This window comes from Vulpes lagopus, chromosome 8 (assembly GCF_018345385.1).
Source record: "Vulpes lagopus strain Blue_001 chromosome 8, ASM1834538v1, whole genome shotgun sequence".
NCBI classification, from domain to species: domain Eukaryota; kingdom Metazoa; phylum Chordata; class Mammalia; order Carnivora; family Canidae; genus Vulpes; species Vulpes lagopus.
The window spans coordinates 33,634,620-33,652,970 of record NC_054831.1 but is presented as its reverse complement, the minus strand read 5'-3'; the positions used below and the strand labels follow the sequence as shown (position 1 = coordinate 33,652,970).

The 18,351-nt window shown below is 41.9% G+C and overlaps 1 protein-coding gene across 1 annotated transcript in view; it reads left to right on the top strand.

Moving 5' to 3' along the window:
* Positions 1–6,202: 6,202 nt before the first annotated feature.
* Positions 6,203–18,351, top strand: part of CRYL1 (crystallin lambda 1) — a 138,319-nt gene continuing 126,170 nt past the window's right edge. The window contains exons 1-2 of the mRNA XM_041765106.1: positions 6,203–6,360; positions 18,222–18,329. Of these exons, the coding sequence (XP_041621040.1) occupies positions 6,320–6,360; positions 18,222–18,329 (149 nt within the window). The 5' untranslated portion in view covers positions 6,203–6,319. The remainder of the gene's footprint in view (positions 6,361–18,221; positions 18,330–18,351) is intronic.

The following is an 18,351-nucleotide window of genomic DNA, read 5'->3' as shown; positions in this document are numbered from 1 at the left end:
GCAACTTTTAACTTCTTGTCATTTCTTGGTGGTAATACTGAGCTAGTAAAGAAGTATAAAAATTAATCCTAACTGACTTTATGAAATGAGTGGAAAACACAAGGAATTCAGCCTCTGAAGTCTGTTCCAAGTTCAGTATAACCATCACCTGGCCAATTTTCTTTTCTTTTCTTTCCTTTTCTTTCCTTTTTTTTTTTTTTCTTCAACTGGCCAATTTTCAATGGCTGAATACTGGCTAAATGTGCAAGATTTTTAATAAGGAAATTTTGGCTGTGCAGACCCATTCTGCCTAATAGCAATTAATTTCTAGTAATATAATATTACTAGCTACATGTTTTCATGTGCTTAATTCTATTTTAACTTTATCAAGTTTTCTCAGTACTTTTATCTAGTACTTGTATCTCATACTGCATAAATTCAACTTCCAAAGACTGACCAGAATTTTAGAAATATATAATTGAGGTACATCAAGATCAATTTTCATTAAGTTAATTAAAAGAAAGGAGAACATATCAGATATTATTCATTTAAACTTTAGTTGGACATTCATATGAAAACCTCTCTCTAAATGAATATGGATTTCAGACTACCTGGATTCCATTAGAATCAATTTATAATCACCAGCTTTTAACATTTAGAGAACTCCAAAGTCTAGTTTGGAAACAAGAAACCACATTAGATATTGCAATGGAGAATTAGTTCAATAGTTCTTAGAGGACTAAAAAGCAACTTAATTTAAATTCCCCTGATGATTAATGATGTTTAGCATCTTTTCATTGCTTATTAACTTTATATATGTCTTCTTTGTTGAACTGTCTCTTCAAATCTTTTGCCCACTTTTTAATTGGGTTGTTTCTATTTATTTATTTATTCATTTATTTATTTCATTTAAAGTGAAATACAAACTCTTCCATGACAAGTCCCCAGATGAGTTGGTCCCTGCCTGGATCTCTGATACTATTTTTACCTCTTTGCCCACTGTGCTACGGTTATGTTGGCCTTCTGTTTATTTCTCACACCTGGCAAGCTCACTGCTGATCTTTATGTTACCAAATATTTCTTATCAATTAGTCTGCAGCTAAACAATCATATTCTCAGAGAAGACTTCTATTCAAATTAAAACAGCACCTCTACTACAGCCTCCTACTGGGTAGTCACTATCCTTTTACCTCTTTCTAGTTACTCAACAGAGACTACCAAGCTCTGAAATTATCTGATCCATTTGCTTATTTCTTGCTGACTTTCAAATATACAGTCCATGAGAGCAGCATATTGTTGGTCTAATCCTTCTCACCTGGCAAAGTGACTGGCATAGGGTGGGACTACAACACAAGTATTGATTGGCTTAAGAATGAAGTCAAACTTTCACTATTTGCAGACAACATCATGCTCTATGTAGAAAGCCCAAAAGACTCCACCAAAAAAAAAAAACTGCTAAAACTCATATATGAAGTCAGCAAAGTTGCACAATATAAAATCAATATACAGAAATCTATTGCATTTCTATACACCAATAACAAAACAACAGAAAAAGAAATCAAGGAATTGATCCCATTTGCACCTGCATCAAAAACAGTAAGATGCCTAGGAATAAACCTCACCAAAGTGGTGAAAGACCTGTACTCTGGGTCCAAGTCCCTGCTCCGCTGGGTATACTTGGACCCAGGCTCGAGCTTGTAAATAAACCCTCGTGTGATTGCAAAAAAAAAAAAAAAAAGACCTGTACTCTGAAAACTATCAAATGCTGATGAAAGAAACTGAAGAGGATACAAAGAAATGGAAAGATATTCCATACTCATAAATTGGAAGAACAAATATCATTAAAATGTCTATACTACCCAAAGCAATCTACACGTTTAATGTAATCCCTATCAAAATATCAACAAAATTTTTTACAGAACAAGAACAAATAATCCCCAAAATTGTATGGAAACACAAAAGAATTTGAATAGCCAAAGCAATCCTGCAAAAAGAAAAACAAAACTGGAGGCATCATGATTCTGGATTTCAAGCTGTATTACAAAGCTGTGGTCATCAGACAGTATGTTACCAGCTTGAAAACAGACACATAGATCAGTGGAGCAGAATAGAAAGCCCAGAAATGGACCCACAACTCTATGGTCAAAGCAGGAAAGAATATTCAATGGGAAGAAAGACTGTCTCTTCAACAAATGGTGTTGGGAAAACTGGACAGCAACATGCAGAAGAAAGAAACTGGACCATTTTCTTACACTATACACAAAGAAAAATTCAAAATGGATGAAAGACCTAAATGTGAGACAGGAGACCATCAAAATTCTAGAGAAGAACACAGGCAGTCACCTCTTTGACCTTGGCTATAGCAAAGGTCAAATGTCTCCAAAAGCAAGGGAAACAAAAACAAAAATGAACTATTGGGACTTCATCAAGATAAAAAACTTCTGCACAGTGGAGGAAACAAAGCTAAAAGGTAGCCTACAGAGTGGGAGAAGATATTTGTAAATGACATGCCTGATAAAGGGTTAGTATCCAAAAATCTATAAAGAACTTATCAAACTCAACACCCCCCAAAAACAAATAATCCAGTTAAGAATGAGCAGAAGACAAGAATAGACACTTTTCCAAAGAAGACATCCAGATGGCTAACAGACACATGAAAAGATGCTCAACATTACTCATCATCAGGGAAATACAGATCAAAACTATACTGAGACACCATCACACACCTGTCAGAATGGCTAAAATTAACAGCACAGGAAAAAACAGATGTTGGGGAGGATGTGGAGAAAGAGGAACCCTCTTACACTGTTGGTGGGAATGCACACTGGTGCAGCCACTCTAAACAGTAGAGAGGTTCCTCAAAAAGTTAAAAATAGAACTACCCTACAATTCAGCTGTTGTACTATTAGGTATTTACCCAAAGGATACAAAAGTGCAGATTTTTGTAGGGGTATGTGCACCCCAATGTTTACAGCAGCATTCTCAACAATAGCCAAACTATGGAGAGAGACCAAATGTCCCTTGACTGATGAATGGATAAAGAAGATGTGATACATACATACATACAATGGAATATTTCTCAGCCATCAGAAAGAATGAAATCTTGCCATCTGCAGTGACGTTGATGGAGTTAGAGTGTATTATGCTTAATGAAACAAGTCAGAGAAAGACAAATACCATATGATTTCACTCATATGTGGAATTTAAGAAACAAAACAAAACAGAGCAAATGGGAGTGGGGGAAAGAAAAGAGAGAGAGTGTGGAAAACAAACCATAAGAGACTCTTAACTCTAGGGAACATAGAGACTCTAAAACTCTGTGTGTTGATGGAGGGAGGAAGATGGAGGATGGGCTAGAGGGATGATGACTATTAAGGAGGGCACTAGTGATGAGCACAGGGTGTTACATGTAAGTGATGAATCACTGAATTCTACTCCTGAAACCAATATTGCACTGTATGTTAACTAGAATTTAAATAAAAATTTGAAAAAAAATCTCTTGGTCATTTAAAAACTTGTGATAACTTACACAACATAAAACTGTCACTGTTGGGATCCCTGGGTGGCTCGGCGGTTTGATGCCTGCCTTTGGCCCAGAGCGCGATCCTGGAGTCCCAGGATTGAGTCCTGCGTCGGGCTCCTGGCATGGAGCCTGGTTCTCCCTCTGCCTGTGTCTCTGCCTCTCTCTCTCTTTATGTCTAATAAATAAAAAATCTAATTCTTAAAGAAAAACTGTCACTGTTTTAGAAAATTAAATTTAAAAACTTTAAAAAATTGTTGAGCTTGAGATCTCTTTATATATTTTGTAAACAAGGACTGCAATAGATACCTAATTTGAAAATATTCCCCCCAGCTTGTGGCTTTTCATTTTCATACTGTCTTGAAGTAGTACTATAAATTTTTAATTTTGATGAAGTCTGATTTACCAACTTTTTCTTTGCCTCTTCAACTTTTTGTGGCATATCTAAGAAATGTCTGCCTAACTCAAGGTCACAAAGTTTTATCCTATGTTTTCTTTTAGAAATTATGTGGTTTTAGGTTTTACATGGATGCATTGGATGTTAGTGTTTTTATATATGGTATGGGGCTATTATTATCATTACTTATGCATACCCAATTGTTCCAGTACCATAAGTTGAAATGACTCTCCTTTGCCATTGAATTCCCTTTATACATTTGTTGAAAATCAGTAGATTATGTATATTTATGGACTCAGGAATCACAATTCAAGACTCCCTCTTGTCTGATATCTGAGGCCATTTTTTCCTCTATTTTTCTATTTTGGTGGTGGCTGTGGGGTGAGTGAGTGGGTGGAGGGTGGGTCTTCTGTTTAAGGCAGGAGCTTAAGTCTGGCTTCTGTTACTCCATCTTGGCCAGAAGCAGAAGCTCTCTGTACCATAATCTTTAAAACTATTTCTTATCGATAGATATTCATCATGTTTTCAATGTTTATTTTAACATTATATTAAGATTCTATATGATGTTTTAACATTTTTCTCTTCTATTTTATATCTATGCTGAAATAAACCATTTTGTCTAACTTCATGTCCACTTATATTTCCATAAAACAGATCTCTAGGACTGGAATTGCAAAGCCAAAGTGCATACTTTTAAAATTTTGATATGTCAAGAACTGTGAGGGGTCTGAGATTTTTATCTTATTACAAAGTAATGAGTTAGCTTGCCACAGTTTTGTGGAAGCTGACAGAAGACAGGATATTCCTGGATTAAAGATAAAAGATCCTGCTACTCACAGCAAAAGCAATAGCCAGCATGTCAGCATATTTGCACCAGTTTTTGGAGCCCCAATTTCCACAGGGTTACATGGAGGGCCAGATGACCCCAGCATTTGCAAGGGGCCAATGGACCAGTAATTGTTCAGCATAGAGCTGACACTGTAGCGAGCAGCAAACAAATCAGTCCCCTTTCACTCCAGGAGTGAGCAGTTACAGGGTACTCTGCAGGAGCCTTGATCTATTTAGCTGCCTGTGTGCATAGCTACAGAAGGTACTTAGCTTCAGGAGATGGATAAACCTTGCAGTCTGCTATATTCAGCAAGAAAGTGCAGGAACCTAGGGGCTCATGGCTGACTGCTCTCCCAAAAGCATTTTTCTCCTTTATAAGCCTGCCTTCAATTGTATATTAAAGGGTTGTCTGTCTGAAACATTTCGTTACCAACATGAATATTTTATCAATCTTTGTCATTTTAGCAAATTTTATGGGTGAAAGATGAGTTTCACCATCTGTTTTGTTACTTTTCATTTATCTTAAGTGAGTTGAGCACCTTGTTTCAGATGTTTATTGAAACTTTGTGAAATTGTTCTTTAAAGCCTACCCTCCCTCTGACATTATCTTTTAATGTTCTGACCGGGGAAAACAAATAAAGGAAGAGCTCCATTTGTCATCTGAGTGGGTGAGTTTTGCTCATGTTTGTGGCCTGAGTCCTCTCTGATCATCGTGACTTGGATGACTGTGGAAATTCCCTTCAGCTTGTGCTGTATGGACACAAACTGTCCTGAGATGTATGATGCTCTCTCCTCTTGGTCTGTTTGTTCCTGTCTCTGGAAAGAGCCCCGGGTCAGGACTTCCTTTCTGTCCTACAGAAACGCCACCCTGCCTCTGAGGGAGGAAGCACAGTTCAGAGAACCCCTGTCCTCACGGTCCCCTCAGCACAGTGCAGTGGGATCAGATCCGTCTTCCAGTTTCACTGGAGTTCCAGTTTCCCAGAGTTCCTGGGTCTCAGTTCTCATCTGCGGAGAAAGGCAGCGAGGATCTTTCTAGAAACGAATTATGAGTGCAAACTCAGCAAAACCACCCTCAGTAGAAAGGCCAGAACTGGTATATATTAAACTGGTGTGTATTTCGGAGAGGAACTTCTACTGCCAGTTTCCTTGGGGTCATCTAGAGGCCAGGCCTCGTGCCAGCCTGGAGGTATCCCCGCTACGTACGCAGGTTGTAGGGTGCACGGTTGGAAACTAAACTGTGAACAAATGAATTGCTGGAGTCCGAAGGCTCAAGTTTTCGCGCTTCCTACCCCCTCCCCCCCCCCCCCCCCCCCCCCGCGGGTGCCCCCGCCGCGCCCCCGCTCGGGTCGGCGCCTGGGTCTCCGCTGCAGGTCCCGCCCGCCGAGCACCCAATGGGGACGGAGCAGCGCCCCGCCCCCGGCCCCCGGGGCCTATCAGGGTCCGCGCGCCCGCCCCCGGCTCAGGGGACCAGCCAATGGGCGCGGAGGACGCCCCTCCCGGCGCGGGGACCCGGCGCTACGCGCGGCGCGCGAGAGCCGGTGGGCCTCAGTCCTCTGCACTGGCGGTGGGGTCCCGGGCCGGGCAGGTGTTCGGCCATGGCGTCCTCGGAGCCCGGCGACGTGCTGATCCTCGGCAGGTAAACGCCCCGGCCCGCCGACCGTGTGCTCTTGCCCTGGCTCTGGGGAGACCCGGGGGGCGCGGGAGCGAGGGGCCCAGGTGGCGGTCACCGCGACCAGCGGTGCGGACGCGTGCTGGAGCGCCAGCCGCCCACCCTCCAGGACCCTGTGCGCCCTTGCGGCCCTCCCTGAGGTGGCCAGGCCTGCGGGAGCGCCCGGGGGCGGCGTGGCTTTTCAGGATGAAGCACACTGTCGAGTGCTGTTCTGTTTCACTTGGCGCTGACTTACCCGCCAAGCTGACAGCGCAGGCTGCGGTGGGAACGGTTTGTGCAATTAGTTCAGTGATGCCAGGCCTACCAGCAAACACAAATAGACGTGCCAGGAAGTCGGACAAAGATTCTGCAGAAGTGTATTCGTTTATTAATGAGAGACACACACACACACACAGAGGCAGAGACACAGGCAGAGGGAGAAGCAGGCTTCCTGCTGGGAGCCCGATGCAGGACTCAGTCCCGGGACCCCTGGATCATGCACTGAGCCCAAGGCAGACGTTCAACCACTGAGCCACCCAGGGGCCCTACAGAACTGTATTCCTAGCTATTCCCACTTAATGGATGTGAAAACAGATGAAGCAGTTTGCTGCTGGTCACAGGCAGTACGTGGCCGAGATGGGACTATCCCAGCAAAGAGGGCCCGTTGAACACCCGTGCACAGGGCTGCCTGCAGGGCGTGAGGATGTGTGTGTTCTTGTCCCCAGGGGTGTCCTCTGGGTGGCAACAGGTGCTTGGCGGACACATGCGGCAATCCTAATTCATTCGTGATCCATGGAGAAAGGGACATTTCCTTTTTTTTTTTTTTTTTAAGATTTTATTTATTCATGAGAGACACGCAGAGAGAGGTGCAGAGACACAGGCAGAGGGAGAAGCAGGCTCCGTGCCGGGAGCCCGATGTGGGACTCGACCCCAGGTCTCCAGGATCGCGTCCCCTGGGCTGAAGGCGGCGCTAAACCGCTGAGCCACACAGGCTGCCCAGAAAGGGACGTTTCCAAAGAGGAACGCTGGAGCTCAGAGTTTGCTAGGCTGTGTCAGTTTAACAGCCTAAATGCCATCCAAATTTTTTGATTTGTGCCCCCACTCGTCTTTTAAAACTTCTGCTGTTTTTGTAAAAAAGTATTTATGCATACCTTTATTGACAGGCTGTGATAGCAATCTGTAGACGTGTTAATCCTTGCTATTTATAGTTGGAAGCACCTTTTTGGGGGTGGCTTTGTGTCTGTTTATGCCACTGAGGTGTTGGCCTACCTGACCTGCCACCAGCGACAATTCCAGTGTCAGGGTTTTCCTTTTAGAACCTATTGAAAGAAGGAATCAAAAAAAGGTTTTTTGGCAGCTTCCTCTGATCAGACAGTGGAATTACCTGAACCTTTGACCTTTGCAGGCATGTGGGTGTGTGTGGCTGCTTGGTGAAGGAATATAAAAATATTTTTTTAAAGTGTACTTGGTATTGGGTACAGTGACTGTGCTCGATTTATATTTTACTTGTCCAGGATCAAGGGCTGGAGTTTTGTGTCTCTCACACCATGTGTTGGGGTGTTACTCTGTTTTCACCTAATACATGTTAAGTTTGGAATTGACTATCCCTGTCTGGCTCTGGTTCTTTCATGAAGTACAGTCTTTCCAGAAGGAGCTAGGATTGATGAGTCAGTTTATTTGATTCCCCAGAGGAAGGTTCATAAGGAAGTAGATGAGGGTTGGCAAACTTTAATGACCACAGGAACTGGCACAGGATAGAGATCTCTTCCTGTCTATCCCATACCCTCAGCACCTCAAGAGAACACCCATCTCTGCTTTCCTTCGCTTCCTTCTGCTCCCTTTCCTCTCTGTTCCCCCTCTCACCTCGCTCCCCTACTCACTTTTCCTTTCCCTTCCTCCCCGCTCTTCAGCCCTCTTCTCTCTCTCTCTCTCCCTGCCCCGCCCCCCCTTCTGGCCCCATGGGTGATTCCACGGAACATCCATTTACAAAATGAGGCTGGGAAGTGTAAATAAGCTTCCTAAAACCTGGTTTAGTTTCATTCTTGGATTTCAACAGACCAAAAAATGCCTATTTCAATTTCAGGGACATATTGGGCCATTGTTTTTCTATCTTTTCCTAATAATTATCAGGTTCCCTCTTGAACGTACTTGCTAGAAATATAGTCCCTATTTAATTCTTTTCCACTGATTTTTTTTTTTCCATAAAGAACACTTTTTTTTTTTTTTTTAAAGATTTTATTCACTTATTGAGAGAGAGAGGAAACATGAACAGGGACAGGGGCAGAGGCAGAGGGACAAGCAGACTCACTGCTGCTGAGTGGGGAGCCAGGCATGGGGCTCCATCCCAGGACCCTGAGATGACAACCTGAGCAGAAGTCAGATGCTTAACTAACTTAACTAACTTAACTAGGCACCCCAGAAATGAGCCAATTTTATTACTTAAATTTTCTTCCCTGCTACTTTGCTGCTATGTAATAGAATAAATGTTCACCTTCAGTAGCTTTGTGAAGTACTAACTCAGATTTATGAATTTCGAAGCTTTAAAGCATATCATAATAGAATGGTAGGGACCCATTATATGGTCCTCAGGTATCTAAGAGTTCACAAAAAGTTACTAGGATGTCGCAGGCTCTAAGGGCAGGAAACTAATTGAATTTGGGCCCAAAGTAAGGTAGTACTAGGAACAGAAAGCTGACAGAACTCATTCTGTGGCTGTGGAATCTGATTGTTTGTACCTGTTTATATTAGTCTGTGTAATAGATTCCCCCTGCCTTTACTTGCTCACTTTTCCTCTCTCCCGTGCTGCTTTTTTTTGCACATTGTCGCCAACCCCAGCATTATAATCTTTCACCTCCAGTGTCTATTACTGACTTAGAGTTTCCAATTTTAGGTCCAATTTTCAGGAGAGGAAATCTGATTGGCTTGGCTTGTCTGTGCAGGCCAGGCTACAGGTAGGGTAGTTCTGGTAAGCCCGCTGATTGGCTGCTTTGGATCATATGTCCATGTCATATGCAGTCATGAGTGACTGAGTGTGTGTGAAGGAGAAGGGATGCCAGCGGGTTCCCAGGAGTCAGCATCGTGCTCTTGGTGCCTCCTCTAGAGAACTGTGGGCAATGCAGACTTTGAAACAATTATGCCAAAAAGAAATCAACTTTGTCTTTAATGCCTATTGTATGGAACGTAAGTCATTTCTCCCCCAATTTTTTTCTCCCCAAATTTTTACAAAAATTCTCAAATACACAGAAATGTAGGAGTTATGGAAAAAAGAATACCCAGATACCCACTTTTTAGATTCAATAATTGTTAAAAATTTGCTCTGTTTGCTTTATGTGTATATAATTTAACTAATGCTGAATGTTACAGGGTTAGTTTTTTACTTTTTTGCTAATATGTATTGTACTATAAGTGAGTGTCTGTGTGTTGCCCATATTAACTCAAGATCAGTTTTTTTAATCTATGCCATTTGTATATACATATTATTTGCTATTATTAGACTAAGGCAGTAGAATATTAGTTTGAAAGTTAGTTTGTTCACATACTTTATATGAGTCCCTCTCCTTGTGTTTGGTGTATTTATCACTTATTTCTGGATTTATAGGAATTTTTGTGTATTTATATGTTACGAACATTATTTCTTTTTGGACATTTGTCTCATGTTGATTTTTTGGTCATAAACAAAGTTACTTAAGATCAGTTAACTTATTTGGCAACCAGCATTCAAACATGAGGTCCATGGTGGCTTGGATTATTGTAAAAATGTCTTTGATAGAAAGGTGAGAACTACTGCTCTAGAGTAAATGCCACCCACTCCAACTGCATTTGTAGATGAAGGACTAGAGCTCTCTCGGATGCGTGACTGACTTCTGTATTATTATGGTGTAGTTGCATAGTTGGGGTGGAACTAAGTGTCCTGACACCAAAGAAATAACTAAGATAAATGATCGAATTATGATACCAGATAATTGTTTAAGTCATTGCTGCCTGTTAGAAACATAATGTGAGCCACCAGTGCAAGTCACATATGTAATTAAATTTTGTAGTAATTACATTTTTAAAAAGGTGAAATTAGGGATGCCTGGATGCCTCAGTCAGTTAAGCGTCTGCCATCGGATCAAGTCATGATCTCAGGACTACCCAAGCAGTGGAAATAAATTCATTGAGCCCTGTGTGCTCCGGTTCACGGCTGCATGGGGAGTCTGCACCTCTTTCTCCCTCTGACCCTCCCTGCCCCCCCAACCCCTGCTCATGCTTTCTCTCTCTTCTCTCAAATAAATAAAATCTTTTTAAAAAATTGAATTAATTTCAATGTTTTATTTAGCTTATTTCTAAGTGTTATTATTTCAACAAGTAATTGATGTAAAATTTTACTAGTGAGAGTTTATATTCTTTCGGGGGGGGGGGGGATAGTCTTGAGAATCCAGCATGGTTTTTATACTTGCAGCACACCTCATCACACTAGTCACTTTTCCATTGCCTGTTAGCGCCATGTGGCTGTTGCATGGCTGCTGTCCTGGACGATGCAGGTATAATAATGATGTAACCTTTGTGAATCAGGAAAACCTGTCCTCAGAAAGCTCCCTTCTCTCTCTTCTTATGCCTCCCCCTGCAATGCAGGCTCATTTGAGAGGCACTTTACACTTATTTTGAAAAGGCAAGTCGAGTTGTGGGAGGAGGGTGAATATCCTCTGTTCCCCTTCGTGGGAAGTCTTCTCTGTAAAAGCAGCTGACAGTACATGGGCTTTTTTTTTTTTTTTTTTTTTTTTTTAGTACTTTGGGCTTTTATAGAAAGGCCAGCTGAGGCCTTTCACCCTTCAACCACGGATGGCCTGCCAGCCCTTCCTGGCCTGGCACTTTAGTTCCATTCTGTTGTGTGGTGGACACAGGATGTGGGGGGACTTGGCTGATAGTGGAGTCTGCTGCTGCGGCTGCTTCAGAGGCCCCGTGAGCTCTTACCCCGAGGGGATCTGCCTGACAGGCTCTGGTGTCTGACCATGTGGGCGAAAGCTTTCACATGGATAGGGGAGATGAGTCATTTTGGAGGGGGAGGTAGTTTCTTGCAGCTCTGGAGTGTGTGTGTGTGTGTGGAGGGGAAATGTTTGAGGAAGAGAAAGAAGTCTTTGCTCAGGACTGTCTCTTTCAAACTCTGGCTGTGATCTCTAGGGTTTTTTTTCCCCTCATATAGTTCTGAACAGCTCTGTCAATATAACTTTCTGCAAAGAGGGAAATGTTCAGTATATGCCCTTGCTGTCCAAGTTGGTGGCTACTGTCACATGTGGCTTTTGAATACTTACTATTGATAAATTGATTTTTAAAAATTTATTAACTTTAATTAATTTAAATAGCAGCATGTGGGTAGAGTCAACCATATTAGTGCAGGTCTAGCGCATTAAGAGTTTAATAAAAAATTTATATATACATACTATGTAAATTTTACATTAATCATTAAAGACTTTGATATTGCAGAAGAATATGGAGTGAAACATTTTGTATAATTCTGCTCCCTCTCCCAAAGTTGAGTAGAGGTGGTTTTAGTTGTTTCCACTCCATTTTCCCAACAAATGGCTTCACATAAGATACCTTGTAACAAGATAGTAGCCCCTCTCAATAACCCCTTGTATATATTAAAGGCTTAGCTCAAGTGGACATTGTGTGAGGGCTTTGAAGCTTGGAAAGCACTTCTGTGGCATTAATAGGATTTTCAGGTCAATAGGAGGCATGCCATGCTTTCCCTTCATTGCTTGGGCCCAAGCCCTACAGAAGGGGGGAATGTAACTGTTACAACTCCAATGTAACTGTGTGGAGTACTTTTTGTACCCAGAGCCTGAATTACAGATTAGCTAAATAAGGATGGGGGGGGGGGGAATGGAGTGGGGATAATACTTATTAGAGCCCATCCGTTGACTATTATCCTAACCCCTCTCCTCAAAGCAGTATATGGTTACTACAATGAAATAACACGTCTGAGACAACCCTGTCCTACTGAATGTTCTGTGTACTTGCAAGCTAATAGTTTAGCTTGTTACTATTTCCTGGATGCTGGCAGAGAACATGAGACTCATGGGTGAGAGACAGAGAACTTTCCTAGTCATAGGAGAACAGGCAGTATGTGAGGATCCCATTAACATTGTTCCCTTTGGTCTGAGTCCAATGTGGGAGTATGGAGGTTCCAGGTGGATACCTGCAGGTTCAGTGAGTATGTTCCAGGCAGGAATATTGAGCTTGGGGAAACCACTGCTTTTATAGTAAGGGGTAAGCAAGCTTGCTCTTTATCCTTGAGGGATATATTTCTGCAAAATAACTCCGACAAATGGTCTGGGTGTAGAACAGCCAGGGCCTTATGTTCCTGGCATACTCAGTAAGACATGTGAGTGCTCATGGAAAAGTGCCTCCCACCACTCAATGTCGGCCCCTCTGGAATGGGGAATATGTTGCTGCTGATATCTGGATCACATTTTGAGAAACTTCCAATTTAGAGGAACCCTAGAGAATGTTGTTGATTTGTCTCTGAATTGCACGAAGAGTACCCAGGACACTTTGTGAATCAGATGCAACTCATTTTTGGTATCTCAAGTGGCATTGGAAAATCTCAAGATTGAAAGAAAAATGGAGCATAATCCAACCACCTTCCCAATATCTGATGCCAAGTGATTACGTACCTCTGTGTAGATACCTCCAATTCCAGGAATTTTCCACCTGCTTGATTATTGGGGTTGCTTCTTCTTGAGTAACATCAAGCATCAGGACCACCCAAGCAGTGGAAATAGGTTCAGGAACCTCAGACCAAAGTGCTGTGTTGTCTGCAGGGTTTCATGCTCTATAGCATGTAAACATATGGTTATTTCTCCCAGCCTAATAAATATCCCCACTTGACCTCATTTCTCCTTCCAGTAACTGTCACATGTTTCTTCATACCTCAATAAAATTGTCTGTATTCTGTCTCTACTTCCTTTCTTCCCATCCATATTATTTATATTATGGAAAAGTTTCAAATCATATTAAAGTTCGGAGAATAGTACAATGAAAACTTTGTACCCCTTCTACCCCTAGTTTCAATAATTATTAACATTGGGCTGATCTAGTTTCATTTATGTTCCCTTCTATGGATTAATTTGAAACAAATCCCAGACATTTCTATCATTTCACCTACAAATATGTCAGCATGAATACCTAAAAGACAAGGACTACAGTTGACCCTTGAACAATGTAGAGGTTAGAGGTGCTGAGCCCCCTCCCCCATGCAGCTGGAAATCCATGTATAACTTAATTACTAATAGCCTACTGTTGACTGGAAGCCTTGTTGATAACATCAGCAGTAAATTAACACATATTTTGTATAAGTATTAAATACTGTGTTCTTAAAGTAAGCTAGGGATAGTATGTTATTAAGAAAATCATAGGAAGAGAAAATATAGAGTACTGCAAAAAATACCATCATTGTGTATCAAAATTAGCAAAATTCCTTAATATTATCAAATAATATCTTTAAAGATCCCATCAGTATTCACCATTTCCCTGGTTCTCTAAAAACTTTTTTTACCCTTGGTTTGATTGATGCAGTTTCCAAGTGAGGATCACTTATTATATTTAGTTGATATGTTTCTTAGCTTTTTCAGTCTATAGGTTTCCCCATCTCTTTTTAGAACTTTCTTGCAGTTTATTTGTGGAAGAACATGGGTCGTTTGTTCTGTGAAATTTCCTGAATTCTGGATTTTGTTGACTGTATCTGTGTCATGTCATTTAATGTGTTCCTTCCCCTGTGCCTTCATTTCCTAAGCTGGTAGTTCCATCTAGAGGCTCCTCTCTCTTCTACACAGGCCAGCTTTCCTCCCATCAGTCTGTCAGAACTGCTCTTGTCATACACCGTCCCCCCAATTCATCTCACTAACCCCAGGGATCAGTTCTCAGTTTTGACCCAGATGGTCACTGTCTTCTCACTGAAGCTTCCTTTCATTTCCCTGACCCCATGCCTGGTTTTCCTCCCCTCTCCCGTCCCTATCCTTCACTGGAGGAGGAGTGTTCCAAGGCTCAACCCATTGACTTCTTTATTACCATTCACTTCCTTGGTGATCTCATCTGGTTTCATGCTGTTACATGCCATGGCTATGCAGTAATACAGCATTCATAGCCTCAGCCCAGGTCTTGTCCCTGAGCCATGAGATCTCTGTCTTGTTGTTTCTTAGATGTACTGATGGGGCATCTTTTTCATACTTAAGGCCTCCCGTATGGAATGCCTGATCTTCTCTCCCTACATCTACTTGAGTTATATAGTCTTCCCGGCCAGAGGTAATGGCCTCCCTGTCCTGTCTGCTTCTATGCAAAAGAAACTTGGTATCATCTTCAGTTCTTTTCCTCCCACCTACTATGGTGGCCCATAGCAGTTCTTATAGTTTGTGCCTTGAAAATACCACATATTTGGAACTCAGCTGGCTGTTTCCTGTCTCCACCTCTGCTTCTATCTTGCTCCAGCCTACCATCATACTTCATACTTCTAGCTAGTCTGTTTACTTCCATCTTTGCCTGTCTTCAGTATATTCTTTAAATTTTTTTTAATTTTTAGTTTTTTAAAGTTTATTTATTTTTAGAGAGAGAAAGAGAGAGAGAGAGAGAGAGCACACTTGTGCCATGTGAGGGCAGGGAAGGGTTAGAGAGGGAGGGAGATAATCTTAAGCAGACTTCACATTGAGTGGGGAGCCTGATGCTGGGCTTGATCTCACAACCCTGACCTGAGCTGAAATCAAGAGTCAGACACTTAACTGACCGAGCTACCCAGGCACCCTAGTATATTCTTTTTTAAAAATATATGTGTGGATTTTTAAAAATATTATTTATTTGAGAGAGAGAGAGAGCATGAGCAGGGGTAGGGGGCAGGGGCAGATAGAGAAGGAGAGGCAGACTCTCTGCTGAGCAGGGAGCCCCATGCAGAGCTTGATCTCAGGACCCCAGGATGATGACCTGAGCCAAAGGCAGATGCTGAATTGACTGAGCCACCCAGGCTCCCTGCCCCAGTATATTCTTATTAAAGCAACCAGAACCTTTAAGGACTGAAGTCAGAGAATGTCTTTCCTCTAAAACCTTCTGTTATTTGTTCATCTCACTTGGAGTCAAAGCCAAAATCTCTGCAGCCTCCGAGGCATTTTAAAGAAAAGAAAAAAAAAAAAAAAGGAGAGGAAGAAAGAGAAAAAGAAACAACTACAAAAAAACTTATTATCTAGTGATAAATACTATATAACAGTCAATAGCCTCTTCCCATGGGGTTAATATGAAGGCCACAGTCATTCACTGAAGAAATATTTAGAGTGCCTACTGGGTGTTTGTCATGGTTCCAGGGACTGGCGATGTAGCAGTGACAAAACGAAAATTCTTGTCCTATGGAGCTTCCAGTGGATAGGCAGAGCAGAAACCACACAGGTAAATGAGAGCAAAGCAAAGGTAGCAGGTGCTTGGGGAGGGAGGAAGCAAGGAACAGGGACAGCGAGGAGGAGAATAGGACTGGGAAGCAGAGAAATTCTGAAAGCACCCCAGGGACTGTCTCACTAAGAGGGGACATTTCAGCAAAGGGCTGAAGGGGGTGAGGGGACAAGCCAGGAAGGTGTCTGGGAGAAGGGTGTTCCAAGCAGAGGGAACAGCAGATGCAAAAGCCGGAGGAGGGAGTGTGTTGCATGGTCCAAATCAACAAGGCTGGTGTGTCTGGAATGGAGAAGAAAGGGGGAGGATGGCAGGAGGAGGTCAGACAGGGCAGGATGGATGCCTCAGAGGCTGCAGAGATTTTGGCTTTGACTCCAAGTGAGATGAACAAATAACAGAAGGTTTTAGAGGAAAGACATTCTCTGACTTCAGTTCTTAAAGGTTCTGGTTGCTTTAATAAGAATATACTGGGGCAGGGAGCCTGGGTGGCTCAGTCAATTCAGTATCTGTCTTTGGCTCAGGTCATGATCCTGGGGCATTTTAAAGTGTGTGGTTTAGTAGTGTTAAGTATATTTTTATCTTTATTTATTTATTATTTATTTATTTATTCATGAGAGAGAGAGAGAGAGAGAGAGAGAGAGATAGAGGCAGAGACACAGGCAGAGGGAGAAGCAGGCTCCATGCAGGGTGCCTGACGTGGGACTCGATCCTGGGTCTCCAGGATCACGCCCTGGGCTAAAGGCAGCACTAAACCGCTGAGCCACCCAGGCTGACTAAGTTTATTTTTATTGTTCAACTAATCTCCAGAACTTTTTTCTCTTGCAAAACCATAACTCTGTCCCCATTAAATAACAAGTCCCCGATCCTCCCTTCCTCCAGCCCCTGGTAACCACCGTTCTAGTCTCTGTGTCTATGGATTTTACTACTCTCGGTACCTCACGCAAGTGGACTCATACAGTATTTGTCTTTTGGTGATTGAGTTAATTTTATTTTGCATGTCTTCAAGGTTGATCCATATTGTAGTATATGTCCACAATTTCCTCCCTTTTAAGTCTGAATAATTTAGTGGTCATTTTTAAAAGTAAAAGATGCTGACTACAGATAGCTGTTCTTTGCGTCCACAGTTGGATTACTCAGTAGGCCAGGTGAGTTCTCACCAGCTCCACCACTCGTTCTGCCCTGTGGAGCATTATCAAACATATCTGTAGCCTGTGGGTCCCTTAAGGGGAGACTGTGGTATACCCTTTTGGATTGGTCCGCCTGGAATGTAATGAAACAGTGAGGAATTTAGAATGGAGATATTTAAGTGGTTGTTGTTGCCTATTAGTTATATGAACAACCTTCCTGTGTGTCACTTCCTCTGGAGAAATCCCTTGATTATCTGGGCCATAGATGCATCTTGAGAGGACACATTTTCCTTTCTCTCACCTCTAGCTGAACATTCACATAGCAGCCAAGCACCTTTGGAGAAAGAATTTTAATCACACTCCAAGGTAACTACCTGCATTCCCCCAAGTGTGATGTTCAAATCCTCTTTGCCCTTCTATACAACCAAATTTAAGAGCTTACTAAATATTATTGCTTTACATTTGTGTGGCAGGAGGATTTTCAAAGCATTTTCACAAACATTCAGTTTTTCATAACAGATTTATTGAAATGTAATTGATCTAGCACACAATTCACTCTTTTAGTAGATTAACAGGGTTGTACAACTGTCACAGCAGTCAATTTTAGGATATTCTAATCATCCCCAAAGAAACCCTACATCAGTCAGCTGTCGCTCCTGTTCCTTCCTCTCCAGCCCTGGGCAACCACAAATCCACTTTCTGTCTCTGTAGATTTGCCAGTTTCCAGAAGTGGAATCATGCAATGTAGACCTTACTTACTGACTTCTTTTGCTGAGTATTTTTTTAAGGTTCTATGTAGTGTGTATTAGTACTTTATTCCTTTTAATGGCTGAATAACTTTTTATGGGTATACCACATTTTATTACCTGTTCATTAGCTATTGGACTTCTGGGTCATTTCCATTTAGCTGTCATGAATAACGCTCATATAAATAAACGTATATGTACAAGGTGGGGTTTTTTGGACATATGTTTCATTTCTGTTGGGTACAAACCTAGGAGTAGAATTGCTGTTATAAACATTCTTTTTTTTTTTAATAGGCTTTATTTTTTATATTTACAGAAAAATTGTGAGGATAGTACAGAAAGTTCCCATATACTCCCTCACCAGTTTCCCCTATTATTAATATATTAGTGTGGCACATTTATTACAATTAATAAGTAATATTAATATATTATTAATTTCCTGAGTTTTTACTTAATGTTCAGGATGCCATCCAGGATACCAAATTACACATTTACTTTTCATTCTGGGTTAGGAATGAAGAATTGTTCCATTAAGTTAACCAGAAGCCTTTCTTAATTTTCTTTCCTTCAGTGGACTCATTGGGCGAAGCTGGGCTATGTTGTTTGCCAGTGGAGGCTTCAAGGTGAAACTCTATGATATTGAGCAACAGCAGGTAACAAATGCCTTGGAAACCATCAGGTAAGTGGGCTGGCACCTTCCA